General features: G+C 39.7%; 1 protein-coding gene across 1 annotated transcript in view; it reads left to right on the top strand.

Moving 5' to 3' along the window:
• The window catches only part of FREM3 (FRAS1 related extracellular matrix 3), a 115,726-nt gene that overhangs the window by 57,405 nt on the left and 44,480 nt on the right, over positions 1-13,841 (top strand). Inside the window, exon 6 of the mRNA XM_048847009.2 lies at positions 5,700-5,951. Within this exon, the coding sequence (XP_048702966.2) occupies positions 5,700-5,951 (252 nt within the window). The remainder of the gene's footprint in view (positions 1-5,699; positions 5,952-13,841) is intronic.

Below are 13,841 nucleotides of genomic sequence, written 5' to 3'. Positions count from 1 at the left end.
CCACACAACGTATCTCTTACTAAACACAAAAACCTACATTAAATTAACATTTTCAGGTTCTAAAGTCAAGCAGTCAAAAGATAGGAAATGCCAGAATTAAGGTTTCCTGTGTAACCATAATTCAGCCCCTTTGTGTGTATATGTTATGATACAATCTTTAATTACATCACCATTTATTATTTTTTTCACTGGGCCCCTGCTTCACTCAGTGCATAGGATGGACCTGCTTTGGGGATGAATCAGGATTGTGTAGTGAAAGAGACTATTGTCTGTAGTTTGTCAAAGTTATAAACAACTGAAAATAGATTCTTATAATGGGACATACGTTGGACAACCTTAATAATAGACTGTGCTACCAACCCCTCCTATGATAAAGGATACCTTCTTACACAGATTATACAGACCTTAGTGGGAGAGGTTGTGAACAGCATATATAAAGAGAGTTGTTGGGGTTTTTCACTTTTAGGAAACACTTTCTGATTTCTGCAAAGGCACATGCTGAAAGATTTATAGATCCAGTAAGGCAAGTTGGTTTGTGTTTGTGAAGCATGTCGGCTGTTGGGAAGGAGGAGCCTGTTGAAGTTTCAGATGTTAAGTATGTCAGCCCACCTGTGGGGTCTCATGACAAGATGCAAATATTACACTGGCCTATAGCCGTGTTACAGAGATTAGATTGCTTTAGCTTCACTAACTTTTGCCATGGAGCTTTTTCAGTGTCGTTTTGTCAGAGGCCAGCCTGCAGCAGAGCCAGTCCTGTGGCAAGTAAAATGCATGAAGCTGTCTGACTGTGCCACCTGATTGGCTGCTGGAGTCTAGAGGCTGATACTTAAGCTCAGTAGCAGCAGCAGGCCAGTGGCTGCTCAACACATTCCTTGCCTGCAGCTTCATTTGGTCCTGTCCCTGCTTCCATTGCCTCTAGCCTTGCTCCTGTGCCCAAACCCCAGCCTATATATGCTCCTGCTCCAGCCCCCAGCTCCTTCCTGACCTCTGACTCCCAGCTCAGACCCTCGGCTCCACCCTCTAACTGCAACGCCTTTGGCACAGGCTTTGGTCTTTGACTCCCAACTATCACGTTTGGCTTTGCTCCTGGACCTGCCCCATCTGGATTCAACTCTTAACTGGTAGGCAGCACTGTTGCTCCAAGTATTAGGCAGGACTGTCCACGCTTCAGTCACTGACACATTTTCACATGCAGATATGGTGGTTTAAAGTGATTCAGATTTACTGCATAGGTGTAGTTCTCGCAACTCCTCTCTATATTGGAAAATGCAATATTCTTTTAGTGTCTCAATGTATGTAGACTACATGAAAGAGGGAGATCAGAACTGTTTTATCCAAGCTTGTACAATCTGTCAGCCTGATCCTGGAAGATACCCAGCAACTTTGCTCCTAGCAGAGTTAAGGACACTCTGCACCTCAGAGGATCAGATCCAGTGTTGCACACTATTACTTTACAATAATATGGCTTCTGGGAGCCATGTTGCATTGGAGAGGCAGAAGACAAACACAAACTAGGATTCCACAAGACTGGGGGTTTCCTTCTCCATGGATCCAGGGAATCTGGGATTCAGACAACATACTTCTATCCTCCATGAACCCCCAAATTTCTCTCACTCAAGGGGAAAAGCTTCTGTGAGGAGAACCTTACTAAGTGTTTTGGCCCCCCTAAGCCTCTCATGGGTTTTCCGTGTGAGGGAAAGATGCAGTTTGGCCCTTTATTTGATTACTGGAGTGAGAATTTTCTCTTCTGCAGTGTGGAAGGACAAAAACTGACAAATTTTACCCCTGCATATTGTGCTAAGCATATGAAGGAAGCTAATTGAACACCATGAGTTTGGATGGACGCTGAAAAGAAAATGAAATCACTGTCCCGGTGACCTCAGCTAGATGGTCAAAAAGCAAAGGCATTTGGTGTGTTGAGGAGAAATTATTTCATGATCTGGAGAGTTATTAAGACATTTATAGGCAGTATATGCCACACAGATTGTATCTGTTTGTCTAAATCTTTGTGGGGTAGGGGTTTCCCCCAGATGTCAGACACATACTTTTATGCTGTTTCTTTTATTGAAAAAAAATCAGCCACTACCTTTGTATAAATTTCTTTCTTTACACATTTGCTTTTTTTAAAGATAAACAGTTTTTCATTGATGGAGAAGCTCTTTATCATTGGATCAGCTTCCCAATGAAGGGAGAAAATAGTTTTACCTCCATGAAGGGGAAGAATACATCAGTTTGCAGGGGAGAAGCCAATGACATGGACCCTTTCCACAGAATATAGTAAAACCTCTATTCCTCACCACTGTTAATGTCTCAAACATCCTGAGAAATTATGGTTGGTTAATAAGACTCAGTCAGAGGCAGGCAGCATTTTGAAAGCTTCTTTAAAAAAGAAAAGAAAGAATGAGATAGATTCAGGCAGCTTGCTCAAATATATATACAGGGGCCAGATAGTGGATTGATTGGAGAAGGGTGTCATAATCCCTTCATTACACTCAGATAGGCATTTTCCTTTCTCCTGTCCTAGTGAAGCAGAGGGATAATCAAAACTCTACCATGCCATTCAGCTTTTCTTTAGCAACAGCTTCACAGTAGATTTAGGTGAAGCAGAAATACAAACAACAAAACTTCTAGTTGAAAACATTTCACTATATATCCTTTGATGATGATATAGGTCCTGATTCAGCAAGGTACTTTAGAGTGTGCCTAATTTTAGGCACAAGTGGTCTCATTGACTTCAGTGACCTTGGACCATACTGCATGACAATGGATTCCTAATCCTTTTACTGTATAAGAAACATCATCTAAAGTGATACTTTAATAGGAATTTATATTTCAAAATTGTCACACCAAAGGCATTGGTTTCCACTTTTCTATAGGTAATGGACATAGAACATTCCACAAATTGTGTGTTTCTCAGTACTTCAAAACGTAATACTTTTTAACTGAGTTGTTACCCTACTTCATTAGAGAGGGCATTTTATGAAGAGATGGGTCTGAGCTGCAAAGATCAGATCAAGATTTTGATTCAAACTTTCCCTAAATTCAGATCCAGATTTTTGTGGGGGTCATTACAGGTATATCTGCGCTGCAGCTGGGAATGTGCCTCCCAACCTGAGCAGACAGACTCTTGAGCTAACACACTAAAAATAGTCTGAGCTTTGCAGCACCAGCAGACACTCAGGTTAGCATCCTAGCTCACACTCACCCAATCCCCTGGGTCCGAGCTCGGGTGGCTAGCCTGAGCCTCTCCCAGTGCCAGAAAGGCCACTCTTCTATTTTTAGCATCCTAGCTCAAGCCAAGCTTGTGCGAGTCTGTCTCCTTGGGCAGGGAGTCTTGTTCCCAGCTGCAATGTAGACATATCCTATAAGAGTAGATGACAGCTGCAGAATGCCGACCCAGATCCCAGCTTCCCAAAAAGTGCAGGGATTTCCAGATGCAGCTTCCTGGAATTGTGCTCATTCCTAATTTGATGCTACATATGGAATTACTTTCATAAATAGAGGCAGAGTACTGAGAATTAGATTTGTAGCTGTAGCTCACGAAAGCTCATGCTCAAATAAATTGGTTAGTCTCTAAGGTGCCATAAGTACTCCTTTTCTTTTATCACAGAGCGGTTTTTTGTTTTTAAATCTTAAATTTTCCAACAGAATTTACCTACATAAACAATGCACTCAGGATGATGCTGAAATCTCTGGATCTGTCTGTCAGAGCTGATTATTGTTGAATTTACTATAAATTGAAAAAGGAAGATGACAGAGGAGGGCAAAATGCTGCCTATTGTAATATATACCAGATAACTATTTGATGATGAAAAATAAAATGTACTAGGGGACTAGATTTCATAAAGATAAGGCAGTGACCATTAATAAATGAAACTAAGCTTAGATAGATGCTGGCATTTAGTCTGAGCAGTGAAATGTGGAGATTTTGATGAGACTCTTTTTCATGTGGAAAGAAGTCTTCTATGAGCTAATCATAGCCTGTGATATCAACATCCTGCATGCTCTCTGAGCAGAAAAATGGAAGCTCATTCTCAGTTTTGTAGCCTTTTTTTCTTTTTAACTTCTAGTTCAGAAAGTCTGTTTAAAGTCTTCTCTTTCCATTTTGCTCCTTACCTTGGCTGTCATAGTCAGAAAGCCTCAGTGACTGGCATGAATCTTTAGAAAAGTCAAGGACTCAAAGGTCATTTGTTCCTTTACGAGAGATTTGCAAGGGTTTACTAGCATTTCCCCTTGCACCGCCCCCCCAACACACACTTTTGTAGTATGCTGGAGCACAGAAAATCTCACTGAGTGATTTAGGACTTTACATCCCTGTGGATTATCAACCTATCTGGCCTTAGCAATACTGGCCATTTTACCCAAATAGGCAATCAATTACCCTAATTGCTATGTTGTTCTATTTGGCCAGCAAACTGGTTGCAAGTAAAACAGGATTTTATCCAAAGCCCTAAACGTGGCAGCCTCCACTTCACTTCTATTTTTATCCTAATGCATTCCTATCCCTGAAAGTCTCATTACATGTACCTGTCTGACACATGAAAGACCATGTTCTGCACATTGGTGACCATGGTGTCACTGCAAGATGAGAGTTTGTTCAGCCCTCTGGAGAATCAGCCAGGAATGCAAATTTAAGGTGTTTAATACAGATTTAGTTGTCTCACTTCAGGCATCTAAGTCTTAAATTTTGGCTCACAGTGTTTAGATTAAGTAAATATATTTAAGTCAGCCAGAGTGATTTTTATGTCCTAGTAAATTACAGCGAGTTGGAAGTTGAGTCTGAATTCCTACCATTTGTTTGACTGAGATCATGATCTTAAACTTCAGTGAGCGTTCTGGGTGTGCAATACAAGATCGGCCCTTAAAGGATTTGTTCATAATAAAAATGTAGCAGTTCTAATGAGCAAAAGGATTGATGTAGATTTGTCTAGATGTAGATTTGTCTACTGATCATCAACTTTAAACAGTGTGGAGGTCCAATCCAGGCACCATTTGCAGGCAGAGCACCTATGTGATTTCTCAACTTGATGATAAAATGAAATGGTCTTTTTCTGCCAGGACAGAAAGAAATAGTTGATTTATTTCATTACAGTATATTACTTTTGCATACACACTCTTGACATCCTAGTATTTGAGTATCCTGTACATCAGAGATCAGAAGTAATATTAAATATGTTATAGGCCAAAATCTGCCTTTATCTATACTTGAGCAAGTCCATTGAAGTCAGAGTCGTGCTTGAATAACGTCTGCAGGATCTGACCCATAAATGTTAGTTTAAAAAGCAATGCTGCGACTTAAAATTACTTTTCAAAGGGAACTCATTCATTCACTGTTGTGTCAAGTGTGTTTTAATAGCTTAAAAAAAGTAACTTCAAGAAGCAAAAGGTTTTTTTTTTACTCTTGTGATAACACACACATAGGAGTAAAAATGCAAGTGTCTACCCATTATTCCATGCATATTATTCCAGTCATGAAATATATTAACACTTTATGCAGTTAATTGTGAGAACTCAACAAATTTTTACCTGTGTTTAAGTAATTACTTTTAACATATTTATACTTCAGCACCAGCATAAAATACATTTAAACCATTTTTTGTTGTGTTTCAGCGCAGAAGGAATGGTTTTTCCTCAAGATTCTGATTCCCTTTCATTCATTTTCTCTCTCTCTCTTCCCTCTCTCATCTTCCCCCATGTAGGCTCTGCCACAGGCACAAATCCCTCCACTGTGTTATCCTATTCTGACTACATCTCCCGTCCTGAAGATCACACCAGCATCATCCACTTTGATAAGTATGAAAGAGAGAAAACCTGTCGCATCGTCATTATTGATGATTCCTTGTATGAGGAAGATGAGACCTTCAGTGTCACGCTGAGCATGCCGATGGGTGGGCAAATCGGTGCTAAATTTCCTAGCACCAAAGTGGTAATCCTGGCTAGCACAGAGGATGGTGAGTAGGCAGAAGTTATTTTATTCTGTAGGGGTTTTCTCTTGTAGATCTTATAGTGCTAGGTGCCTTTTTTTCACCATATTTTTCCATCACACAAAGCCTAAGGTTAAACTATTTTATGATACAAGGGCATAGGCCGAGGAGTTAACTGCTTGTTCTATTGAAGTGTAGGTTTAGGATCAAATGGTTATCTGAATCATAGATCTGGGTTTACACTAGCTATTTTCTCACTAAAGTAAAGAGTCCAGGATTACACTGAATTTTATTCCTTGTCTAGGAGTAGACTTGCAATTTTATTAACCAAGGATTGATCTATTAGATTAGACTGGCTATTGTATCACTGAAGTACAAGTCTACGCTTATTTTGAATATTTTGCACAGATGTAGGATTAGTCTAGTTTTTGGAATGCAATCCATATCTAGCATTAGACTTTTTTTCTCTGTGAAGTACCATGCCCTGGATAGAATTTTACTATATATTATTAGGTGAAGTTGAAGATTAGAAGTAGATAGTAGGCTGCTGGGAATGGCTCATTTATTTTGACACCCTGTACCCTGATATGTTTAGTTTAATCACTTTATTGGGAAGATATGGATATTATGTGTTTTTATGAGATGGTGAGAAAGAAAGAAAAAAAAATTGGTACAGAGACAGCAAAGGAAGAGCTATGTATTTTAGCTGCATAGTTTATTGGATGTATTTCAATACTGATCTTCACTGTCCATGCTAATCCAGTCCTTTTTTTATCAGAATCTAATTGTGCTGTTTTAGGCAGAGATTTTGTAAGGAGAGTCTTTAGGGTTTAGGCTCTGACTATAAAACAATTTTTCACTTGTGATAGAAACAGGATTTGAACCTTGAGCTTTAGAGGTAATAGGCTAGTGCACTAACTAACCACAGCACCTTACTATACTCCATAGTTTCAGGTGTAGGAGTAGAGCATCTATTGAACTCTTGAAGCAGTGATTTGTGTTTTTAGTGAGGCTCAAGGCCTACCACTCCTTTCAATAGTCATGGGAATTTTGGGCCTACCTTTCTATGCTCCACAATAAAAATGTATTTCACTGTGTTAAATGAAGCAGAGATGTTAATAAAACCAAGATCCAGAAACAAGCATTACTATTAAGTATTGTTTGTGTCTACCTTCTTGTCCTGTCCTGCAGAAATTCAGCTATTCAAGACAGACACTAGCAAATTGATATGTGGACAGATCCTATGTTGTTTTCTCAAATGAAGAAAAGAGGAGAATGGGTCATATTGATCGCTGGTGTAATTCTCCTGAAGCTAGTGAAGTTAAATCAGGGATGAATTTGGCCAAGGTATTTCGGTTAATGAAAATATAATGGTCTTTCACTAGATGAGGCTTGTCTAAAAGCCATTATAATTTCTGCTGACAGTGACAGTGACATCGCTGCTTCTTTATCGTATTTTGGGAACAGGAGGAGAGTATAAAGGAGGAATTAAGCCATCATAAAAAGAAAAGAGCTTTTCCAGATTTAAAAACCAGGTTTTTACCTTCATGAAAAAAAATTCATTTAGTAGCTGTAGCTAAAAACTGCTTCCCGTGCTATGTGCTTGTCTCAAGCGTAATGCCATCAAAGGGTGCAATTGAGAATTGCCACTGTTTTGCAGCATGCCTCTTATGGGTCCTTGATTTGGCGTCGGGCTATTCTGCTTGTCTCTTTTAGTCATAGAACTTTCTAAGGCCTCAGTCCATCTTAAGTATATGCTTAACTATAATTAAGTTCCATTGACTTCAAAGTGAAACATGTCCCTTTCAGATTTCAAGAGAGGAGTTTTTGAGAGCTAACAGTAGTCTGAGGAGGTGGTATTTAGGCAAAATCTGGATTTCATTTCCGCTGTGGTTTGACGTTTGTATCTCAGATGGAACTAGGGCTTGGGCTTAGGTTCAAAAATCTTGTGAATTGTCCTTGGAGGAGTTTGGTCGAAAATAACTGAAGTCTTCTGAGACTGGATGATTTCATGAGATTTCAGTCATCCTGAGCCAAATCTGAACTGGATCCAGAAAACAGGCCCCTGCTGTTGTGGGATCTGATCTGGAATCTAAAACTGCATAGGTGGTTTTGGATCTAGAGATGAGAAGCTGAACAACTTTTTGTCTCCCAAATTTTGGTAGCTGGTGTTGGATTTGAGCTTTGGACCTGGAATTAGTACTGTCCCTATGTCATGTTATTGCTTTATAATTTATGGCACATTGCCTCCTCCCGCCACCCCACTCAGCTTCATCAATATTTAGGTTTTCTTGTATTTTTATGGTGGGCTAGCTATGGCAATATATTTTGCTATCCTTATTGCTGCAGATATTATATGTGACTCTCTTTTCCAAATCAGTTGTTTCTTTAGGATAGTCTAAGTTATACTTAATCATGCCTCATCAAGGGAAGGATGGATGAGATGACCTCTTGAGGTCCCTTCCAGCATTACGTTTTTATGATTTTAAATAAAACATTTTTATCTTTTTTTTCCCTTTTGGGGAGATTACCTTTTTGTTTGTTTCAAGTTAATAAAGTTTGTCTAATAGCCATCCTTCTCCAACCTATTATTTCAGACAGTGTTTAAGGGTAAAATTGTGGATCCACTGAATGGCAAAACTCCCACTGACTTCATTGGAGTCAGGATTTCAGTCAGTACCTTTTCCTACAGAACAAAATCCTGATCCAACAAATGGACATAATGCTTACTACAGCGAGTAGTCCCTTTAAAGTCACAGGAACTTCTCATAGTAGGAAGCACTGGTAGTGTTTGCAAGATCATCTCTTCATTTGTTTTAAAAAAACATCTTTTGTAAAATAGAACACAACAAAACAGAACACGTGGGCCAAATTGACATTTCAAATTGTTACGCTTAATGGGATTTGCAGGCACTCTCAAACCAGAAAAATGCCTCTTTCCTACTGGAATAATAATGATAGCTTTTAAAAGTCAAAAACTACACAGATACAAAGAGCATGCCCAAGCCTCCCAAATAATGTGTTTAATTTCTTTGGTAACTCATCACAGAGTTCTTTGACCAAATTAATTACTCATGACTAGATGCACTGTGCCACAGTTCTATTAGTCCTCTGAGCTGCACCAAAGCCTAATGGAAGGAGCAAATGAGAGGGTCTGACAAAAACAAATGAAAGTGGACTCTGGCGCGAGTGGTAAAGTTGCTATCATGGTGCCTGCTTCTCCACTGCTTTTTACCTTGTGTGATGATTTATACCTCTGAAAAGTGCGTGTGAATGGTTCCTGTTTTGATTGAGACCGTTCCATAGCCACAATGCCCTCACTTTGTGCAGATGTAAATGACTACCCAAAGTGCAAGGCAGTGGAGGATCAGGCCCACAGTCAGACAAAATGTTTTGCAGTAACTGAACCCAAAACTTGAAATGCATTTTAGGCTTGTGGCCTTTTAAATTCAAAACAGTTGTCCTGCTACAGTACAATATCAAAAAAAAAAAAACCCAACAAACCCTTGTTGTGGCCTCAGTAAGGTAAATTGTGTTCTGGGAGCTCTAGTATACAAGCTGACCCCTTTTAAGGTATTTCCATTTGTTACTCCAGAGTTAGGATGTCAGCCTTCAGCAGCAGCTTATAAACATGGTATTGAAGGGAAAGATCCAGTGCATGAAATTATCCATTTGATAACATTCCCGCTTACTGTACTCCTAGAAGAAATGGTCAGTGTTGGGGAACATGAGCTAAGCCAAAAACAGTCCATAGTTGGCTCAAATAGAGGCACCTCTGTGTATAAAAGCATTTGATTTTACAAAAAAAGATGCTGTTAAGTGGTTGCATGGTGCAGAAGGTTGCTGCACTCCAGCACAAGTCTGAGTGGAGATTGCACTTGGGGGCAGATAACATTAAGGGGTAGTACTAGCCATAGTCCTCCACGCTGAACGGTACAGTCTCCGCTCTGAAAGCCCTTTAGCTGCAAGTGCACAGGGTACAAATGGGGTGAGATGTGAGTAGAGAACAGATGTGTCTGAGAAGACAGACTTGAGCACTCAGATGAGTGCATAATATCAGCCTGTATGGGATTGATCTGGTACCATTGAAGTCACTGGGAATTTTGCCATTGGTTTTAATGAGAGTAGGATCAGACCCTTAGAGGGGCTATGTAGGTAGAAGCATGATCCTTATCATTCTAATAAGAAACTTGGCAAGGCCTTCTCCCCCTACGCTTTAATAGTCATGCGCAACTTGGCAGCCACACTGCACTTCTCTCACTAATGCTGCATCAGGCTCCCCATGCACTACCTGTACCAATAATCATTTTTTACCGTGCACTTATATGCACAACACTCAGTAACTGCACTGTGCACGATCAAGCCCAAAGAATTTATTTTATTTTATTTTATTTTTTAAGATTTGGTTTAAAAGATTTCTTTCCAGAGAATTCCTGAAAGTAAAGAGACAAAGTGTTGGGTTTTATTTCCTGTGTCTGTTGCTTTACACTTCTCAAAATGCTTAATGGAACAGGTTTGGGTTATCGGATAGTCCATTATCAAACGTGTCAGCGCTAAGTTATATATTTGATCACTAGAGCCTTGAACTAAGGGGCCGATCTACATAAGCATTTCTAAAGCTCCAACACATCAGTGAGAGTCACAGAGCCACATGTGGTAACCAATCTAAGCTTTCTCCTTACAGCAGAAAGAAAGTGAATTCAAATGTTAGCAGTAAAAATTGCAGGTGTTTGCAGAAAGTTTTATTACCTCATTAGTGTTATTTAAATATTTATATGGCACCTTTAACAAATTAAACAATGTCTTACAGAAAATCTGTTCTAACAGTAAAGATGGTGTAGCTGAGGTAAATGTCAGCCGTTCAAGCACCAGTGCAATGATTTGAGTCCTTATTCCCTTTCTGTAAGTCTAGTATTGGGGCTAGAGAAAAGGTAAAGAGATGGTGTTCAGTCACAGATCCATGTTATGGTTAGGGTAGGTACGAGACAGCACTAGTATCTTGCAAGTAGCTCTAATGAGATTTCTGCCCAGTCTCAAAAATCTTGTGAGATCACCAGATTCCATGAGATTTTTCACTATCTTGAGCCAAAATCTTTTGGAATTTTTGGCTGCTTCCAAACATTGGCCCCTTCAGGTTTTGGTTCTGACATGGGACCACCATCACAGGAGCTGTTTCATATGCAATCATGCTCTCCTTCAGACTCTGAAGGGTTTCAGATCTGAGGTTCTAGTTTTGACCCATCTTTACTTGGGATACATATATATTTTTCATGTTATAATGGAGTGAATGTTAAAAAGAGCTTGAAATGGATTTGAATGGAGTTGAGAGGCATATATCAAGTGGTTCCTTAAAATGAAGAGCTTTATAATGAGACATCCTGTAATTGTTTATTGAAATAATATTTCTACTAGACTTTTCTGTCACTTCTCCTAGGCCCCAATCCTGCAACAGCATGTGCAGATGAAGTCAATGGGGCTCTACACAGATGCAGGGCTCTGCCTGCCAGTGTTGTTGCAGGATCGGGGCCTTCATTATGCTACTCTGTACCTGTATTGACATTAGGGTGACCAGATGGCAATTGTGAAAAAAACGGGATGGGGGAGGGGGGGTAATAGGCTCCTGTATAAGAAAAAGTCCCAAAAAACGGGGCTGTCCCTTTAAAAATGGGACATCTGGTCACCCTAATTGACATCTTTTATGTGTTATAAATACCCAGAGAAAACTCAAAATTTGGTCTCAGGACTCATGTAAAGCCTCCATAGGCACCAGTTTGATTTAACTCAACAGATAAAAAGATTTAAAGCATAAGCATATCTAAAGCTAATTAGTACTCCACATACCAGTAACATCACAGGTAGCATTTAAGTAAAGGAAACTGTTTGTTCAAATATTAAAGAAAAAAGAAGTAGCAGAAACAGGTAGTCAAGACAAAATGCCAGTCCTTTGATCTAGGTTCTCTACATACAAGTAGACAATGGGGGTTTTGTAATGGGCCCTTGATCATATCCTAGTAAACTCTAGGTTCTGTATCTTTTTCATATTATGTGGCAACATGCTGTCTGACTGTGTGTAACTGAAAAAAGGAACCAGTTGTTCAGTAATGAGCTTTGAAGAAAGAGGTGCAAACAATTTATAATTTTATAAGTAAGCAGAAATCTTCATCAGCTCTTTGGCAGTGCCTGAGTAGCATCACAAACAGAGAAGGTTTCAGGACCATAACTTTGTTTTTTCGATAGTTAAGAGAATGCCAGGTTGTCTGCGCTGAGCAAACACTTTATAGGCCTTTTTGAAAACTAGGATATGGATTTTGAATGAATGGTTTGTTTATGGCAATTCATGGCCATCAGTAAAGATTATTAGTTAGCTTAGAAGCCATTCTACTTCATGTAATCAAGTGGTTAGTAATTAAACTGATAATTACTATCATTGGCAGGAATGGAAAGGGATAGGAAAGAAGAGGATAAAAACTTGCATGACCTCCTTTGTTAGAGTTGCTTTCTTTATTAATCTGCTGCATTTCAAGATAAACTACTTTGGCTGGGATCCCTCCACCCTCTTTGACTTAATATCAGCTGTTTAAAATCCAAACGATATGTTTATCTTTGTAAATTGAGTTACCTCTATAGAAAATTCTACCCAGGCATTTTAGGGGACATACTAGCACATGTCCTCTGAATGCAAAGAATTTTTACAAAAAAATCATGGTCATTAAAACTAGGGGAATTTCTTTGATCACGTCATTGGGGACAAACAAGAAAGGTAGAGTTTCCTTCTATTCTCCCATAAGAATTAGCATAACCTTCCCTGGTAAATGGGGAATGTACCATTACAGGGATTATATGGCAAGGCCACACAGACTAAATCCTGGATAAGAGAAAAATGCTATACTGTCTATTTCTTGGGGAATTGTTCAGGACTGCGTGATCCCAGAGTCAAATGGCTTGTTGTAGAGTTTTAAGACCAACATACTTTCTTGATTCATCTGTTAGAGTTACATTGATTTTATTTGACAGCTAACAAATTACTGCCTCTTACTCATACAGATTCCAAAGTCATCAACAGGGATCAGTCTAGCAATTTTGGTATCAAATCAGAAGGGCCTTGTCTACTATACTAAAGTACTACTGTTGGTTTCTGCAGACAGCCACTAGATGGCGACATCACATGCGCTGAACCAGGCTAGAGCTGCTCTGCATTATGTTTTCTGGTAACAGCCCCACCCGTGTCAAGGAGGATCTCCAGATGTCTATTGCAGATAGGTTTATGAACGCTTTGTGCATCAGAGCAGTGCAAAAAGGCCAAAATCTGGCCCTGTAGCTCTAAGGTAGAACCACAGCATACTTTGTTGTAAGCAAACACAGTAGATCATAACTCCCACTGGATTTATGGGCACTATGGGCTGTAGGTGCTGTTTGCCGAGCTGAGCTGAGAGCTAGTGACTTCAGTACACTGGCAATGTATGAATGTTAAAATGATAGAACAGCTTAGGCTCATTGATCTTTCCCGTTCCTATACTGTGTGGTGCCCTGCTTCTTTGTCTTTATAATAAGTGTCATCACTGAAAGCATTGCCTCAGCAGCAATTTCCCCAGGCCAGAGTTAGCTACATCTTATGGTGATTTAACGAACCAGATTCTTCAGGATTTGTAAGTACCACTGATGTAACATGGGATCTGATTTGCACTGGCTTTCTCACCAACCATAGGGAAGTATGTGACCTCCATGAGACCATTTTCTTCCATAGGGTTGCTCTGGATTACCTCAGCGTCACTGAGATTGTAATCTAACTCATGGATGGGCAGCTTTAAGGTCGTAACAACACTGCTAGGTGGGGCCTGGCCAGAACCTGATTGTTTGGGAGCTGAGAGCCAATCAGCCAGTGGGGAGGCAATCACTGGACCTGGATGGCATGAGGTG

The sequence above is a fragment of the Caretta caretta genome, chromosome 4 (genome assembly GCF_965140235.1).
Source record: "Caretta caretta isolate rCarCar2 chromosome 4, rCarCar1.hap1, whole genome shotgun sequence".
Taxonomy (NCBI): Eukaryota; Metazoa; Chordata; order Testudines; family Cheloniidae; genus Caretta; species Caretta caretta.
This window is presented reverse-complemented; position numbering and strand designations above follow the sequence as displayed.